Source organism: Montipora foliosa, chromosome 2 (assembly GCF_036669935.1).
Source record: "Montipora foliosa isolate CH-2021 chromosome 2, ASM3666993v2, whole genome shotgun sequence".
Classification (NCBI taxonomy): Eukaryota; Metazoa; Cnidaria; class Anthozoa; order Scleractinia; family Acroporidae; genus Montipora; species Montipora foliosa.
The window spans coordinates 60,067,653-60,086,862 of NC_090870.1; the positions used below are offsets into that span (position 1 = coordinate 60,067,653).

At 39.2% G+C, this 19,210-nt stretch overlaps 2 protein-coding genes across 2 annotated transcripts; one reads left to right on the top strand and one right to left on the bottom strand.

Moving 5' to 3' along the window:
• The first annotated feature begins 2,349 nt into the window (after positions 1-2,349).
• On the top strand, positions 2,350-7,470 carry LOC137993746 (uncharacterized). The gene is made up of 5 exons (XM_068839744.1): positions 2,350-2,493; positions 3,804-3,967; positions 4,348-4,404; positions 4,527-4,682; positions 4,942-7,470. The coding sequence occupies exons 1-5, from the start codon at positions 2,487-2,489 to the stop codon at positions 5,128-5,130; spliced, it is 573 nt and encodes a 190-aa protein (XP_068695845.1). The 5' UTR covers positions 2,350-2,486; the 3' UTR covers positions 5,131-7,470.
• A 151-nt stretch (positions 7,471-7,621) lies between these two features.
• Positions 7,622-19,181, bottom strand: LOC137993745 (uncharacterized). Its single transcript, XM_068839743.1, has 5 exons — positions 18,945-19,181; positions 16,469-16,520; positions 14,275-14,453; positions 9,741-9,936; positions 7,622-9,202 (listed from the first exon to the last, which is right to left on the bottom strand). The coding sequence occupies exons 1-5, from the start codon at positions 19,059-19,061 to the stop codon at positions 8,895-8,897; spliced, it is 852 nt and encodes a 283-aa protein (XP_068695844.1). The 5' UTR covers positions 19,062-19,181; the 3' UTR covers positions 7,622-8,894.
• Between the last annotated feature and the right edge of the window lie 29 nt (positions 19,182-19,210).

Genomic DNA, 19,210 nt, shown 5'->3' on the forward strand with positions numbered 1-19,210 from the left:
GGTCATCTTTCAATGACTGGCTTTTTTGTTTTTGACATAATGGCCGTTTTAATACTTGAGACACATAATTCGTCTTGGACGAACTTGGGAAAACATTTTTTCCGCGTCTGTTAGATTCGTTTAGTATAAAGACGGGCACAAGACGCATTATGCGTCTGGACGAAGAATCTATTTTAGTGCGTCTTCGAAGACACACTAAACTGGAAAGCTCGTCCAGACGCATTATGCGTCTAGTGCCCGTCTTTATACTACACGAATTTAACAGACGCAGAAAAAATGTTTGCCCAAGTACGTCCCAGACGAATCATGCGTCTCATACAGTTCGTCCCGTGTTTACACTAGACCGATAACATGAGAGACGCATAATTTGTCTGGACGGATTATGCGTCTCTAGTATAAAAACGGCCAATTAGGACCTTTTTTGTAACACTGAGTTCTGTTAAAAGTCCACTGATAATTCGGCAACTATATTTGACATTGCGAAACACTTCATGTTACTTAACGATAATTGTAGTAGTAAAAATTATTTTTCTTCTTCTTCTCCTTATTCTTTTTCTTGTTATTATTTTATTATTATCTCATCATTTGTTTATACACGCGAGCCTCGAATTGTAGCATTATTCCGAAAATACACGTGATCGTAGGCACAAATTCAGAGAGTATAAGTTTCTCATGGAAGCGTTTAAGTTTGTTCTCTAAGGCAACTGAAACACCTTCTATATTTAAAATGTTAATTTTGTGGTGTCATTCATCTCACGCAAGCAAGAAAAGCCACATTGAAGATATTTACTTTTCGATGTTGACACGGAGATACTCGGAAAAAATCCGAGTGCTCCATTGCAGGAGTCGAGCCTACGATCTTCCGATTACTAGTTCGGATGCTCTACCACTGAGCTAGCTATAGGGGAGGATCGTTATAATCCGAGTGCTCCTTTCCAGGAGTCGAACCCACGATCTTCCGATTACTAGTTCGGATGCTCTACCACTGAGTTATAAGACACTCGAAGGTGCTAGAACTCGGGGACACTCGGAAAAAATCCGAGTGCTCCGTTGCAAAAGTCGAATGAACGACATTCCGATCACTTGAACGAATGCTCTACCACTAAGCTAATGAAAAAGACTCGTAAGAGTCAGGCCATGAAGCTAGGTCTGATCTGACAATTTCCCCCCCACCCCACCCCCCCCCCCCCCACCTTATTGCTAGGATCTAGATAGTCTAAACGGGGCATATTCCAGATTGAAATGAAAGAGATGTTTCGTTATTAATATCCATTTATCCATTTAATTCCACATGTCACCTACTGTAACAAAAGCTTTCATGTATCAGGTATTTGAACATTGTAACTCAAAATGTCAGGATCAGTGTGCTTATTTACACATCTTTTAAATATATATATTTTTTCACATCCAGGAACTGACAACTCGATTTGGACGTATGAAAGTTTCACTAGTTGCCTTATGTAGTCAAAAAATGTCAGGAAAAAAATCTTTTTCCTGAATTCGATGCAGACATTTCGAAAATATGTTCACTGCTTGAGTGCGTTTTTAATAAATACAATGAGAGGCGTAAAATATTCAGAAAAATTGAGGGGTGCAAGTTAACAATACCAGGCGGGAATAAAAATGAGCGCTCGATGTTTGATCGCAGGGTAAAACAGCGTTCTCCTCATTGTGACATCTTTGTTCACAAGTTTCTGCTTGAACTTGCTACATTGTGACATCGCGGACTGTGTAAAAGGAATTAACGGTATTCTTTTGTTTAAGATTGAATAGAGACGTTATCATCATATACTGTCATGGGTGATGAATCGTTTTAAGAGCCAATCCGCTTAATTAAGAGTAAGTTCTCAACAAAAAACCCATTTTATATTAAATACGTACGCCCCAGAAATGTAAACGGGATAGCTGCCTTTAAACCTAACTGTGGTAAACGTATTTACTTCCTTGAATATAAACTACTAAATACTGTAAAATCAAGTCTCACTTTCTCTTGATCTCCCAAGTTTGTCATTTGCACATACAGACATTTGCATATTGAAGAATCCCTCTGATATTGAGACAAGGTATAAAGGGCAATTCCCTTCATATACTGATCACTTCTTAAGACGGGCAATGTCAGAATACAAGCCCCCCAGGAAGAAATACTAGATGATATAAGCCCTAGGGCTTTTTGGGGAATTTGATCGCCGGTATTCGCTTTCTTCCTAACTTTTCCTTGACTTCGTATAAATCTTATTGAGCCTACAATTCATGATGAGTTTATTTTCCCAAGCAAACGGATCCTTTACATCAAACAACCAATATTTGCATGCCTTTCTTTCTCATTGCTATTTTTTCTACTTTCATTTTCTAAACAGTGAGGATGATTTCATCTATTCATTATTAGCAAGTGTGCTTTTATATAAAGGCAAGCCACCGACCGTGAAACAAATTCATTCGGAAACCTACCGACGCGCTTCATAAGACAACGTTCAAAAACGTACAACATGTCAGGTAATGTTGCTAATTATCACTGCACTTGATTGATCTTATTAGCGATGTAATAGTATACATGGGAAATATTCTCCTTTCTTATTGGCTATGGGAAGTACAGTTTTCAGGTAACACAGTACACAACAAAGGTAATTCAGTGCAAAAAGGGGCAACAAACCAAGCATTCTGATTGGCAATGATGCACAAGAAACCCAGAGATGGCCAATCAAACACAAGCCATGGATGGCGCTATTTTCCCTTAATTACGTGATACGCGTGCGTTGCTTCTGCTTAATGACGACATGCAGGCTTTCTGGATATTTTTTTCATGTCTGTTATTAACAAGTAATAGCTTTGTTCCTCTTTGTTATTCCTGCTCATTTATTCCAAATTGCACTCGAAATCATGTGATTTACCTGTACAAATACAACTATACCACTACTAATACTACTACTAGTCATGGTTTTGTTAATGATGATGATGACATTTCGTGAATTTTTGAGAGCTTTTCCATCATGACGTGATGATTAAAGTGCTACTATGATCAAAAAATCACTTTCTTTTCTTCAGATTAGTGTGATTGCTTATCACCTAACTGGCAAAGGTTTGAGCTTTGATTTTTGTCCAAAGGCGGTACTTTGAGTTTGAGCCTTTTGGATTTTACGGTCCGCCATTGCTCACGTTCAAGACTGACCGGCTGGACCTCAGAGGGTTGGATCTAGGGAACGTGACGTCATTTATTCACAAGAATAAAATTTCAGCCGGTAAACGGAGCTTATTATACATGCAAAACATGAGTTTAAAAGTCTGAAAGCCCGAAACTCCCGTGTAGCATATTAATTCAACCTCCGACACATGCATTGCATTCGTAAACTGTTGGAATTTTGACGTCATTTTCTCCTCGATCCAGCTCGCCTAAGATTTTAAAGTTGGTAATGGTGGACCACTAAATAGGAAAATTCCAGTTAAAATAGACAGGTCTCTTTTCGAAATCAAGGCTTATAACTTGGGTCACTTAATGTTTAGTTAACATGGTTTTGAAATCCAAAGAACAATAAAAATTGATGTTTTGATCAGGGCAGCACTTTAAATGGGCTCATTTGTCAGTATTCTTCTCCAAGAAGTACCAAACGTATGCAGATGTCGTAATAGTTTTCATCATCATCATCAGCATCATCATCAACAACAACAACACATAACATTGACCAAGATGTATATTCAATCCGCAAATAATTAATTCCTTGCTTCCTTCCTTACTTGTTTGATTGATTGATTGATTGATTGATTGATTGATTGATTGATTGATTGATTGATTGATTGATTCGTTGCAGAGCATAAAACTCTCAAGGCATTCGTCACTATTGTTTTAATTTCAATTTTACTCCATTCGCGTGTTGGCGCTGTGATTGGAAACGGGCTCCTATCACCAGTTCAGGTTGTTAACGACTGGTGTGCAAATCTGACAAAGCACCTAAACACAACTCTGGAAAAATTTGTAAGTAGAGATCGTTCATGTTTATCACAACTAAGGCCGCAGAGTGTTTCATTCTTTCTAGATTAAAAGAACCATCTTGTCCTCGCTAGCTCTACGACTTGGTCATGATGAGTAGATTTGATTTGATCGATTACCGTACAATGTCCCCAGTTAGTCCTGTGCCACTATTGTAGTTGTCACTAAATAAAGTTCATTAAATTAACTAATCTCAATTAACTTTGAATCTGCGTTGTCCGAGTAACTGAGTGATTGATTGGTTAATCGAATGATTGACTGACTGATTGCTTAATTGTTTCGGATTGATTGATAGATTGTTGGGTTCATTATTGTTCAGAGAATAATGGTTGGTTAATGCACTCATTTATTCTTTTAATTTACAGGAAAACATTACCTTTAATAGCTCAATGGCAAATTTCAATATATCCTCTAGTGTCACGGTGAGTTTTTCAAATTAGAAAACCGCTTAACTTTAAATTAGTTAGTTAAGTATTGTAGCAAAAGTGAAGTGGGGTATGCAGGTGTCAAACTTTTATGGGCCATGAATTTACTTTTCCTACAGTTGCATCAAAGAATAACATTTGACCTGAGTCATATAAAAGTCTACTCTTTGCTGTTTGGTGAAATCCCAAGCTTCATGACAAGCCCGCAGTCTACTGTGTGTCTACAAGAAGGAGTCCGTCTTACGGGAAGACTGTCATCTGGTATGGAAATAGCGGTAAGTGTTGCAGTAACTCTCAGTCAGCCCATTGCTGCACAAGAACGTTAAGCTAGCTGCGTAGCACTGGATGACATAATTAACTACCAGTCTGAGAGGGTAATTTGTATTTTTGATGTACGTTTTATGTATGAAGAGAGACGTCCCTTTCACTAAATTAAAAGATAGTGAAAGTTGTATTAGTCTTAGTTTGTAACTTGCTCTCATTTTCTGGAATTTCCTTTCAAATTAATGACACTTTTCTTTTTGTCCATGTCAGGAGAGTTTACTGAATGGTACATCTTCAATGCTTCCAGCCCGGCCTGTTCACGGTGGAACTGGAACCCAAACTCGTTACCAAGACATCCGCCGTGAAATTGCAATACTCAAAAGTCAAATGAGGAATCTGGCAATCATTATTGGAACTTATTTCTTTGACTTCAACTTAATGGACTCGGCAATGGTCTGACAAATCTAAGAGTCTCCAATACAAATCAAAACAGCTCCATATTGAACCGAATACGATACAATAAAGAAACGTGCATTGCGTTTATATTCAAACCAGTAAAGTAAAAGACAATACTATTTGAAATTGGTTAACCAAAATTTTTAAAATGTGTACAAAGGTTATACAAAAGCATGTACAAAAGTTGTGAAATGAAAACATATTTAATACAGCTTATCAAAGGATTAAAAAGAATTGATTTAAGAATTTGAAGTTTTATAAGCCTGTGGTTGTCCATGTTCTTATTGAGTATTTGCTTTGATATTTGTTCAAGAAAATGCCATCCCCTCTCTTAGACGGACTACGACAATACAGCACCATTTGATAGGAGCTAAGGGCGTGCTTTCCTACATGTCGGCATCTAACTCAACTTTTCCTCTTCTACTCAGAAAATGCACAACGTTCTGCAAAAATAATTGGTTCATACGTTTAAGCTATCAGTAAGTACATCGGGAAGGTGTTTACGTACTCAAGAACCTAGAGTACTATTCTCAGACACTGATGATTTCCGTTCTCGATACAGGCAAGGCTAGCTAATAATGAACGGATTGTTAATTACTTTTCGTGGACTTTGATGTTAAAAAAATTAATCCATACTTAAATTATTATTCCCTAAAACACTAATTTCTCTATCCCGAACTCCCGGCTAATCCAATCGGGTAACGTAATCATTCAACGATATCTTGGTAAGGGCGGTTGGGGGTGGGAAAATTCGGAAGCGTACTTCATAAAAGACATTCGTGTTAAGGGCAATCATATGGCATTTGGCCATGAAGCGCAGGGCCAATTTTCTCACACTGTCGCAAACTTGGACTTGAAAATTGAAATTGAAATGTCTTTTTACTACCATGAAAACATAATACCAAAATTGGATCAATTATATGCATCAAAAGATAATATCAGAAACCCATAAGGGTTCAACCGTGTAACGGCCCCTTGTGTGCTGGGAAAAAAAGCTTCTGAATATTCATGAAGGGGGTACTTTCTAAAGAAACTGTGGTGCTGCGTCGGTGGGGAAGTAGTATACAAAAAGTTGGCTTTATCAACGGAGTTGATAATGTAAATTGGCCACCGTACAGAGATTCGCCAAATTTCTGAATATTCAGTTTGCTAAGTACCTTATTTGGAACAACAAGAGCGAGGGGTTTCCAAATATGGTACTTAGCACTGAAACATTCAACCAATCAGTTCGCACATGAATATTCGGAAGCTGTGAACGCGAGTTACACGTTTTAGCCCTTATGGGTTTCTGATAATATCGAATTGCTCTTTATTGGGAGATGTTCCCTGCTATCGTTGTTTCAATTAACTTATTATATACTCGACGAAAAATAATATCGCGTTTCTAACTGGTCAACGACGAATGCATACACAGATTATAGACTGCAATGGAGGCTATGGAGTGCAATAAGGAAGTTGCTATGGAAACACAGCGAAGGTGTAATTTTGTTTGGTATATAATAATAAACATCGTATGAACTTACTCATGCATTTTGCGATGGGCACAAGTGATGTTTTGAAATTCTTAAATTTGAGAACTTTCAAAACATCACTTGTGCCCATAAATCACGAAATGCACTAGCGTTCATACGATTTCCTACAGAGCGTTTTCACATGACGTCACGGCGGCCATGTTGGTGTTCCAAAACAAAGGAACGACGGCCATGATGGTGTACCAAACTTGAACTCTATTTTTATGCAAATACTTGCTTTTGTTTCAGTAATCCAATATGGCTGCTGGTCACTTGAGTGAAAACGCTCAATACATGTGGCTCAGAATTGACCCTTGCTTTCAAGTTAGGAACGCAATAGATTCGTAGTTAATAAAGGTTCCCATCACATTTCGCAAGCTTGTTGCAGTAAATAATTTCGCGTCTCATTCGCATTCAATCAGTGGTGACCGTTAGTAAACTCGTGGACAACACTCGTAGAAAGGTTTTATGGAAATAATTTACCATCAAAATTCAATATAATATGCAATGCGCAAGTCTGAATCTTGCTTTCTTTGGAAGAGCTAATCTACATAATAGCTTGCAAAAGAGTTCGCGAAAACTTACATTTTGGGGCATTTTTGTTTAGCACAATGGAAACAGTTGTATCCATATTGGACTTCTTTTCTTGTTCTTTTACCATTTTAAGGACGGTGCCTACTAATTCAAATGTATTTTTACGCGGTTTTTGGATACCAAGAGTACTTGCTGAGGTCTGCTTTTTCCGCATAGCTTTGAACCCGCAAAAATATCCCTGTATTAATAAGCACCACCCGTAGGACATCCAAGTATCTCGAGATGCGCAGAACGTGTGCGTAAGAACAATAGTAGGCACCGTCCTTAAATATGTTTCAAATATGATAGAAAGAAGATATTCGAATTTATTTCGATTTTTTTGAGTGGCTCTTATTGACCTTTTGCAGTCTGCTGTGATCGAATTAGGTCTGAGAAACATTTTCACCAAATGTCTTAAAATTGAAAACTATATTTTTATATCAAGGTTTCAATAACTCTTGAAGTAGATGCCTGGGCTAATCAATGTAAGCGGAGGTCACTCCTGTCTTTTACAAGGGTTTGAGTGAAATCAAGGCAGAGGAGCCGCCGATGAGAGGCAAATTTCTGACAAACTAACGGCAGTACACCGCCGGTGGCCGAGTTCTCATAAACCCCTCCAACTACTTCAAGAATATATACCACTTTTTAACCTCCTTTTCTAGATCCGTACTGTAAGTTACGGCCCGACTTTTTTCCGTTGATTAATAGCCCAAGCACGAAACGCACTCACCATAAATTAACGGGGAAACTTGACAATGATCAGTAACAGCAAAGAAAACATACAGTTCGGACCGACAAAACGAGGTCAGGAACATATTTGTTATGTCTCGGAGGTATATGGCGCGAGGAAAGAAAACTAGTTCAAGTCAAGTGCAACGTTCAAAGCCACAAAAAAGAAAATACCTGAAAGATCTTATTGGCTTTTTGAAATAGATGCTTGACAGAGTTTCGCAAGTTTATTTCACATACTCATGAAAAACTCGCCGGAAAATCTTGCATCAAAAGTTCAAATTTAGTGGGCCGTACACAGAGCTGTACTGTAAAAATATGGCCCGCTACATTAGCCAGTCATAGCACGCGTACTATCTGACAGTTGCAATAACAATCCAAAACAATCGAAAAAATGATGTTTGGAGGTTATTTTGTTAGAATCCTTTTCCTTTTTAAGACACTTGCTTGTCAGCTGTTTCAGCTTGCTAACGAGAATCCTGCAACTGTAAGTGGAAAACCCCATTCACGTCTCAAAAACCTTGGACCCTAGGACCCTCTGGACTTGGGATCGCGAAAAAACTGGAAACACCGTCTGCGCAAAAGCGGCGGAAGTGAGCTTTGAGGACGACAAAAAAAAAACACACGACGTTTTGTGTACAATTTTAACACCAGTGCCGCGGAATTAGGTCTGCCACGTCGTAGTTTAAACATGGTTTGCCACATAGGATCACGGATGAGATCCGCGTAGGTCTAAAACAAAGTGCCATCTCAATCTCAGACAGGACCAAATCATTTAACCACGATGACCACGCCCAGTGTCCTTCCCGGTTAACACTGCGATCGAAGATCCAAACTCATTTGCAAGCGGCTCTTTTCATCTTCGTTTGTAAGTTCCTCCAAAATCCAGGATCTTTTTCATTTCGCTGTTCCTCCTCATTGCCGACCGAGCTCCTGAACATTTACACGGATCTCCTACCGTCTGAGGTCCTTTCTTGAAGGGAAAACTTTGTCAGGCTCTTGTAAATCACCAACCTCACATCTCATGTCAATACGATTAGCCCTTACATCATCTGAAAAGTCTCCATCAATGACAACATTAAAGCGGTCCACAGAAGACGCGATTGACGTACGATGAATAGAACTAAGTGGACAACTTTCAGGCCTCGTTGAAGAGATAATAGCACCATCAGTCTCGGGCAACTTTCTGTGAGAAAATTCGTCATTTTCGATGAAGGAGTTATTTGTATGGTACCTTACAAAGCCATGGCGACTTTTAACACCTGTAATGTATACACGAAAAAAGACAACAAAGAACAAGGACTAAATATTAAGCAAATAAGCGGAGAAACGGCGAGGACGAATTCTACAAGGGTGGGAACAGGAAGAAAACTAATGAAAGGCAAGCATTATTTATTGCTACGTATAAAAAAGTAAGAAATACGAACCCGGCAACCTTTTTGACTTTCGAGATTTCAAATAAACTCTAAGATGCCAGCACTAAGGTAAATTCGTACTGTGGCCAAAAGGAAGAATTTGTTCGGTTGAAACCTTTTCAACTTGTTTACGTCACAGGTCATGAATGAAATGACATGACACATGTACACTAGTGTCAGTGCCTCGCAACCAGCTGAAAGACCCTCTGTAAGAACGAACAAAGCGGCGAGTCAAGTCAAACGTCTTTAAGAACCATTTTCATGAAGGGAGGCCTGACTGGGCACAGAATGCTTGAACACATATTTGAATCCTTCATGTGATTTGAATCCTTCATAGTGTCATTTTGTGCCTTTCTAAATGTGGATACATCGTACACAGGCTTACCAGCTACAATTCCTTGACAGCTTCTTATACGTGGACCAGAGGCTGTCATTGGGCGACCAAGTGTCTTCAGGCTGCCTTTCAGTAATTGTGAGTGGTGCAGTCTGTTTCTTGCTTTGTTTTCACGCTGAACCTGCTTTTTTACTTTTTCCACGTTTGCTATGGTTCGCTGCTTCAAGTCATGACTTGGGTCAACAACCTGTGGGGTCACAGAAAATCAATGAGTAGGGTGCCTACTATTGTTATTGCGCATAGGTTCTGCGCATCTCGAGATTCTCGGATTCCCTATGGGTGGTGCTTGTTAATACTGGGATACTTTTGCGCGGTTATCCCCAATTTTCTTTTTGAATTTCAAAACACTTGTTAAGATCTGCTTACCTTGCAAACTCAGTAAACCGTGCAAAAATACCTTTGAAGTAGTAGACACCGACCTTAACCAAGCGGCGTTTTTGAGCCACGGACGGCAGCCGGAGGGGAGTAAGTAGTTTTCCTTAACTTGTCTTCACACAACCACATTTATATTGCTAAGTATCTTTTCTCTATTAGAGACGATAAGTTTACAACTATGGGAGACACTACTATCCTGGTTTTCCTAAAGTTCACTTCCGGTTGCCGTGCTTAAGCTCCTAATGTCACAGACAACAATGCACGAAAACGGTAGAAGAGCAGATGAGTCTGATAAGTATTTTGTTTTACAAATAAAACAGCAAAAAATGCTCCACACACACGCTTTCTTGTTACACAATCACAACGCTTCGGCTACGTACTACAGCACACAAGCGTGGAAAATCAGGGCGCATGCACCGATCTTGACAACACCGCTGACCAATACTGGCTTACAAGCGCTCCTGTTGTTAAAGGCCCATTTTTACCCTAGACGCAACGCGATCGTTTGTTATTGTTTTGAATCTCGAATAGCGCATTCCGGTTGGCCTACTATTTTTGTTGAAAAAAAGAAACATGACCATTAACCTGATGGTCGTGTGCTCTACCGGGTGATTTTAACTAGTGAAACCGCTAAAATTACCTTTTATCTTTATGGAGTCGACTGATTTGGACATTGGAAAATCACCGAAGAAGCGGAATTCTTACGATTCGGCTATTCAGCAAGAGGAATAGAAGAATTCTGAAGCTTACGAGCTAGGTGACATTGTTTCAATGCTGAAATGCATGATTTACTTTTCCTTTGTCAGTTTCGAATTGTTTAGAAACCTGGGACGCAGAAGTAAAATGCTCTTGTAAAAGTGCTTGTGCTCAAAAGAGTGGTAGAGTCTTTGTGGAGCGGCAAGCAAAATCTGTTCGCGGCGGCAATCCCTCATGTTGTTCGATACTATTCGACTTCATGTAGAAATACTTTAAACAAACACAGACATAAAATACTACGATAAAATTATGAAATGATAAATAGAGAACGCATTCAACACAGGACCTGAAACATTTATCGACGTATAGCTTTTGACGAAGAAGATTCTGAAAGAAGAGGGTAGTTTCTAAAGAAACTGTGGTGCTGCGTCGGTGGGGAAGTAGTATACAAAAATTTGGTAATATCAACGGAGTTGATAATGTAAATTGGCCACCGTACAGAGATTCTGAAAGCTTTCAGAATCTCCGTACGGTGGCCAATTTACATTATCAACTCCGTTGATATTACCAATTTTTGTATAAGATTCTGAAAGGCTTTCTGAGATTTTTCGAATTTTTCATGTATGGCGCGCGATGCATTCAGGGTCAAAATGGGCCTGTAACCTCTCTACCCACTACCCACTACCACTAACACTGCTACAGTATTCTGCTCGTAAGAAGGTCTACTACATGTCCTCAATTTCTTTTTTAGAGAGAGAGATCCTTAAACGCTTGGTATGAGTTGTCAATAAAAGAGTCCGAAATCCCAATTCGCCTCCTTCCTCGTGAGCGTTTGCCTTCCAATTCTCCCCTCAATCACTAGTCTGAATATACTGCTGTGTCGAATATCATGTGCAGCCCATTTCGTTTTACTCCTGTACAAAGACTTCACAACCTTTCTTTCCTCATCAACCTGCTCCAGGACGTCTTTACTACCGATTCTGTCCGTCCGCTTTAGTTACAAGATACGGCTGCAGCACCACATCTCAAATGCTTTTATTTTGTTGATATCAGCCTTCTTTAATGTCCACGCCTCACAAGCGTACAACAGCACACTCCATACAAGTGTCTTCACTAACCGTTTCTCCAAAGAAAGGCCTAAATTCTTCGTGAAGAGTTCTCTCCTTTTCGCGAATGCAATCTTTGCCAGTCCAATTCTTACACTTGGGTTCAATTCCCACCCTGGTCAGAGTTTTTCTCTGTCCTTCTGTAGACCCATTTCCATCAGTAGGGCTAACGCTCACATGGTTCATATGGGATTGAAATCTAGCACTTCACATTACACTCTATTCAGTTAACTCTGTTTAAAATATAAGTGCTACACGGCCAACGTTTGTATAAACGTAACCTTTCCTTGTACTTGTACAATTCTTACACAAATCTCCTTCGAGCATCTTCCATCCTTACAAAGCAAGCCTCCCAAATACTTAAAATTTGGCACGTGTTCTAGATCTTTCCCATTAACAAAAATGCGTATGTTGGCCACAACTTTACATCACACCTAACATTACATTTACACTAGACTACCCGCAGTCCCTTCTGGGTTAGTCGAACCGCCCGCTTTGGTCAGGCAAGCGAGCCGAGGAGGGAATGGTGATAGAGCGAGATATTCTTCTACGAGGGCGCGCTGGATATGAAGTGATACCCAACGAGGCGCATAGCAAGCCCGAGTAGAAAAAATGTTTCACTAAAAACTCCAGGATCAACAACTCTTCCATGTATTGTCGACTAAACCATCCATTTCTGCCTCGGTTCTCAGAGCTGCAAAAACATTTTCAGCTCGCTTTATTGCTGACGCGTTCCTTGACCATTTCAGGTACAGCAGGTATATTAACTGTTATTAAATTCTCAACCTGGGATAATGCAATTCTCGTACTCTGATTGGTTCACGCAATCTCGGTTATCAGCTCATATACCTTGGTTTGACCTTATATGGTAAATGGTTGATCTAAGTGTTGCCAAGCTAAAAGTTTTTTCGCCGGAAAGCGAAATTTCTCTCTGAAGAAAGCAGAAAAAAAAGTATTTTCTGGACAGCTGGGTTAAATTCCGACGTTTAGAAGTACGCGAAAAGGTAAGAAATGTTTTTGTGACGAGCCTGCGTCTGTCTGACCACAAGGTGTTACACGACATCGCATCGGTTCTCATCAAGTTTTTTTGATTTCGCTCGGATTTGCTCGCTTTTTTCGCTCGTATTTCGTACTTTCTAAACTTTTGGAGTTTAAAGGAATTTAATAAAACAATTATTCCATTCGCGCTTGTTGGCTATGAGACTGGTTATAGCCAACTAGGCGCTACGCGCCTCGTTGGCTATTTACCATCTCATATCCAACGTGCGCTCATGGAATAATTGTTAAATAGCCTGTGTCCGGCGAACCAATGAAAATGCTGGAAATCTGATATCCGTAGTTCATTTTTTAATAAATATATACATGTACATATCATACATTTAACTGCATCCTAAGGAGCATCTTAAAAGTATTTAGATAATGACTATAAACCATGGACCACGAGTCACAACCCTTGCAAGTGAAGGCTATTCTTGTGTACCCCACACTCTTTGAAAAGGACCGAGGAACGTTAGTGATGTTGTGGCCAGGCCTTGTTCACCTCCCTAATTGACTGTCGACTACATAACACGCAGAATAGTCAAATGTCAATTGAATGAAACATGAAATCTTGACGGCCGAGCGTCAGTTTTGGATGCTTAGCAGAATGTATTACAGTCGGTCTGTTCTTTCACTTTTTAGCTTCTCTATCCCACTGACAATGAGACAGTTAACACACCTATAAACAAGCTGGAATGTTTAACTGGGGCATAAGAATCCCACCAGAATAAAGGTACAGTAGACCACTTGGGTTAACATTACAAGTTATGAAGTTGAGGTAGCGATCAGTTGGCATCTTTTGAACCAGTGACCTGAGGAGTCCATGTCTAAAATGCTTGATTCGTTATTTTTTTTCTCTTAAACCCAGCAGTGTTCCTCATCTAAAACATACAGTAGAGTGAAGAAGGGAATTGGAAATGAAGATAGACTAGGAGCAGTGTGTATGGACGTAAGGGGGCAATGGGAGGGAAAATGTACTCAGTATGTTCCTTTTGCCCTTGAACCAGCTCATCTCATCTCTTGTTGATCCGTATGAGTTGTTCACTATTACAAGAGTTCAATTATATTTTTTACTCCTAGTATGTCAATTAAGCGTATCTGTATCTTGTATATATTTTACTCCTTTGTATATTTTTAGTTTTAAGGGCCACATGTTAGAAAACTGTTTAGGGTTAACTTGTGTTACCCTCATTAAATGAAATACTGTATTGTATATTGTATTCTGCCTGTCAAAGCTGACAAGAGAGGAATTCCCTGGGAGCTTACAGTGAGCACAGCATAATTATACCTGTAGCTACAGAGTGACATACCGATATTGGTCCTTTGATATGTTTTCCTGAACCTTGCTTGAAAGGTGATGTGACGTAAAAATTTCCTTTTGAGACTTGCACTCGGTTGGGTGGTGTTTTTGTCCTTGAGAAAGTTCCACGTGTGACATATCTAGTCAGATGCGGAGGCTTTCTTTCACTCTCAGCAAATAATGAGGTTTCTGGCCAGAAATAAATCAATCAATCAAGATCGAACCAAGCATCTGAAAATTGTTACTACGATGATTGTGGATCCTTTAACTTACGGGGTTCGTTCACAACAAATAATACCCCATTGGTACAGTGCTAATGCTGCATAACATACAACATGGATTACTTAAATTACAATTGTCACAAATACTGTAATTACTTGCCTTACTTACAATACTGACATTACCAGCCAATATAAATTAAGAAACAAAAAACAGCAAACAAGAAAACACTATAGGCATCAACTTGATTCGACTTGAGAAAGTTTCTGAGGCTAGATAGGGGTTTCATTAAGTTTTAAAGTACATGTAGAAGGGACCTTGTAATAGAGCAAGCGGGCACCCATATATATGGTCTGGCTTTTGATCTTCCCCCACCCCCCCCCCCCCCCTCCTCAAGCAAAGGCGGGTACTGTATTCAGCGTAGACAGGTGCTAGTACCCAGGTCCTGGCTTCTAGTAAATGTGGATGTAGGCAGATTTGAAATATTAGTGAGTAGAGAAAAAGTATACAGTACATGTATCTCTTAGTACAGTGAAAGTAAAATATGAACACACTGCCTTCATAATTATTTATCTTTGCATGAAAGTAAAATTAACGACAGTTAAAGGATAAGATGTAAAGGACTTCATTTTGCCCAATCAAGTTTTTTTTGGATGCCATCTCAATTTCCACATTACTTGACTAAACTGTACAAACTCATCCTTTTTCCCTCACTGACTACCACACCACACAGAGAACCTAGCTAGCAACAGACTGTAGTGCATGTAGAATTGAACCTTTCGTTTTGGGGTGTCTGGTCTCAAGCCCAAAGCTGATGTCATTTGACGGCTATAAGTTTGTTGGACAATGGAATGTATCATTTCAGCTGAGCCCTTACATGGTAGTGAGTTTCCACGGTATGCTCCCCCAAAATTTTGGCTTCAAACTGTTGTACCGTACCTGGTGCATTTCAGGGGTACATGTAAACAAAGCCCCTCTTTTTCAGCTTACACTCAGATATGTAACACAACTCAAATGCCAGTTATTTTCCACCAGTAGCCGTTTTGCACCCAAGAGTGTCAAACATTTACTCAAATTTTCGGCTCAATTTACCAAAAGAAACATTGATGAATATTTTTTGGTTACAATTAATTTTGGTCTTGTGGAGACCTCACATTAATTTGTTATCATTGAACTTTAGTTGGCAGCAGAATATTTCATTGTAGGTGGCAAAATCGGCGCCTGCCGGCTCATTTTGACTGGGCTGTCTAAGCCAATTCTTGTGGGAGGTTTGGAGTGAGTTGTTCAACATGGCAACCAGTTACAATAATATTGTAATAAAATTAATTATTAAATATAGTTAAATGAAATTTAACATAGTTAATGACTAGGAACTAGTCTGGTCAGTTGTGTTTTGCAGGCGGTAGTTAGCGTCTTGGCCATCTGTACGTTAGCGTTTGTTGAGCATTTTGGTGCGTTCTGTAGCGTTTGATATAGTTGCATAGTTTACGACCGGGAGCTAGTCTGATCAGTAGCGTTTTGCAGGCGTTTTTTAGTGTTTGCTGCGTTCTGTAGTGTTTGCAGCAGTCTTAAGGTTGTGGGAGCCCTGGGGCTGACATTGTCCAGCAGTATTCCTGGTTAGTGCATGCATTGTTGTCCCATGTGTTTGCAGCGTGTTTGTTGCTCTGTTGGCGTGGCGTTGTGAGTCAAATTAGTAGTTTAGTGTTTCTCAGTGTTCCCTCCCTATTCCCCCTCCCCTCCTTTTTATTCTTTTTTACATTTTATTTATTTCTTTTTTTTCTTTTCTTTCCACATAGCTATCTGGCTCAAGTGTGACGGGTGCCTGAGGGGGGGCCTGGTGCCAGGACTCGTGGCTTGGTTGCGGGTTAGGCAGGCCAGTCGGGTGTTCTAGTGCCTTGGGGATGTGACTGCAGCTGCAGCCCCTGGGCTTCTTGGGCACCTACCCTCCACTAGGGACTTGAGCGTTAATTATTGTTACATCTTACCAAGGCTGAGTTCAGCAAAGCGCGTATCTATACTTAAGTGCTTCCCAGGTTGCTGAAAAAAAAAAAAAAAGAATTGGAGATGACCATTATTTGAGTGATCAACATTCCCTCTTGTGAACATCATGGGTGAACACTTTATTGTTGAACATGCATTCAAGCAAGAAGTATTGTCCGCTATGGGACATTTAGTGCACTCATTCAACGAATAAAAAATTGAATAATAATAATAATAATAATAATAATAATAATAACAACAACGTCATGGGCGAACATTTTTTATTTATAAAATGGTAGATTTCCAGACAGGGTCTCGTGGATTTAACTTGAAATAATGAATATAAATATATTATTATAGATGTATAGGTGTACTATACATTTAAGAGTTTAGCAGCAGCCTTGCGGCTCTTGCTATAAAAGAGTTTGCAAGTCTTTGGGTTCCAGATGTTGGTATGACTACTGGACCAAGTTTTGGATCGTACAATGTAGATTGGAACCAAAAGGTCGAGACAGCAGAAAGCAAATCGTTATCTTTAAGTTTCGCCTAGTTGTTATATAAGTCCTAACGGTTTTTCAAATATTTTGTAACTGACGATGATGTTTGTAACATCGAAACATGTCTTCGAAATTAAAAAATGTCATAACTTTCTTAAAGATAACAATGTAGATTGTAACTATGACTTATACTTGGCTTTGAGAAGAATACTTGATTGGGATGATTGATGTCTTCTATCGTTCTTTCCAATTCACGGTTTGTTGCTTTCTTTTGTCTCCGCTCCAACGCTGGGAGAGATGTTCTTGATATGCCTATTACCGACTATTTACCCGAGTATAAGTCGATCCCATGTATAAGTCGACCCCCCATTTTTGATGGCAAAAAACACAATTTCTTAATTTCTTTGGTAAATGTTCATGGGACACTAATTTTGTATTCTTCGATTTCTGGAAATGTGGATACACAAAAAATTCAGGGCCTCAAGCGCTTAATAGTTTTGTTGTTCAGCAGCTGTTGTATATGCGGGCATTTTGTCCTTGAGTTTCGAAAAAGTTCTCAGAAAATCGAACATGTAAACCTCAAACTCACCTGTTTCGTTGTTCAAGGATAAAGGGCTTTAGAGGATAAGCACAATGCAACATCACAGGAGCAGGAGTCAATCTTTGAAAATAACTTGCAAACGATACGAAAATGTGCAAGGTTTAATTGGTCCTTGACTTATAATTTCTCAAATGACAAACAAAACAAAACTCATAAACCAAACAATATGAAGTTTGCAAAAGCATTTAAATCTGCCAGGTTTGTATGAAGAATAAAAAACAATCATTACCAACCAGCATATTCACGCAACACAAGTGACGATGCTTGCACGCAAACATGAGGTATTGTGCCAGGTTGCTAAGCCATTGAACAATCATGTTTTATGCGAAGAAACAGATCTGAAATGCCTTTTTAGAGCTTTCCGCCTTTGGAAAACGAAAATTTCCAGTGTCTATTTCATATTTGTGCTTGTGAGTATCTTCAACATTTAGAGTTGGAGAAAACCTTTTTCATTTCAACTGGAATTGCTTACATTCATTTTGAAGTCTTTTGTCATTCATTTTGAAGTCTTTTACGTCGGCTTTTGTCCACTGTGTTCGTTATGCAAAAGACAACATTATTATGTTAATTTTGAATAAATTACTTAGCTGGAACTTGGCCCAAAATCTTTGACCTGTGTATAAGTCAAGGGCGATTTTTGGAGCTTCTTTTGAGGCTATAAAAGGTCGACTTATACACGGGTAAATACGGTATATCCAGACACCTGTTTTGTATGGACTGTAAGTCGTCTGCCAGATACTGTGGCAGACCACCCCAGACTTGTGACGCATATTCAAGGAGTGGACGGATTTTGGGAAAATAAACTGTAGTGCCAATCTCCGTAGGCAACCTTGCTTTCCTACATTCATGTAGAATATATTGACGATTCTAAATGGATAACATCGCAACTCAATGTTTTTGTTCTGCACCAATAGATGACTTTCATAAATGGCAGATCATTCAGGTAGAATGGTAACTACTTACCTCATGGTGAGGCTACAAAGCCTTTCAAGTACTGTCACACTACGATCGATTCAGAGATACTGTAAATTGCAATAAAGTGGTGTTTTAAAGCTCTAAAAAACAAACTATTACAGATGTTTAGCTTTTTTATTGCCACCTATTCTGCTCTTAGTGCGAATTATAGGGGTCAACTTGAGAGTATTAAGTTTACGTTTATTAATCGACAACGTTTGCACATGAAGTCGATATAAATAACATAAAAAAATATAGGCAAGTCAAACAACTACGTATCAAATATACAAGCAATAATATTACTAAATCTAAAATTATATATTAAAATGATCCAAAAATAAAGAAAGAAAGTAGGAATTGTCAATAACTTGTCGAAACACAACGATCTTCACTACTGAAAATATATAAGGGCCCCTTCTTTTGAATTACCTGATGATTGGTGCCACTTGGTGGCCTTACATCAAAATTATCATCCCTGTCCTCGTTTTCCAGGTTGCACGTCGCTGAGCCGTTATTGGTAGTGCCAAATGAACTCGATGTGTACATTGCATACTTTCACAAACTGTTTATCTCCCAAAAAACACCGATTATGGTATAAGACCTATATTTCTTGCTTTTCACGTTGAACGTCCAGAAAAGTTTACAGTCCACCATCTCCCGCCACGCAAGGATTTATGGTATACAGCACTCTTATT

What these genes read in the sequence shown, in the direction of transcription:
- LOC137993746 (XM_068839744.1), top strand. An exon ending in ACACAACTCTGGAAAAATTT is followed by an intron (nt 3,968 to 4,347) that starts GTAAGTAGAGAT and finishes TTTAATTTACAG; the next exon opens with GAAAACATTACCTTTAATAG. An exon ending in CATCTGGTATGGAAATAGCG is followed by an intron (nt 4,683 to 4,941) that starts GTAAGTGTTGCA and finishes TGTCCATGTCAG; the next exon opens with GAGAGTTTACTGAATGGTAC.
- LOC137993745 (XM_068839743.1), bottom strand. Translation starts at nt 19,061, where the DNA reads ATGTACACATCGAGTTCATTTGGCACTACCAATAACGGCTCAGCGACG. An exon ending in CAAGTGGCACCAATCATCAG is followed by an intron (nt 16,521 to 18,944) that starts GTAATTCAAAAG and finishes TTTTTTTTTCAG; the next exon opens with CAACCTGGGAAGCACTTAAG. An exon ending in CTTTGCTGAACTCAGCCTTG is followed by an intron (nt 14,454 to 16,468) that starts GTAAGATGTAAC and finishes ATTTCTGGCCAG; the next exon opens with AAACCTCATTATTTGCTGAG.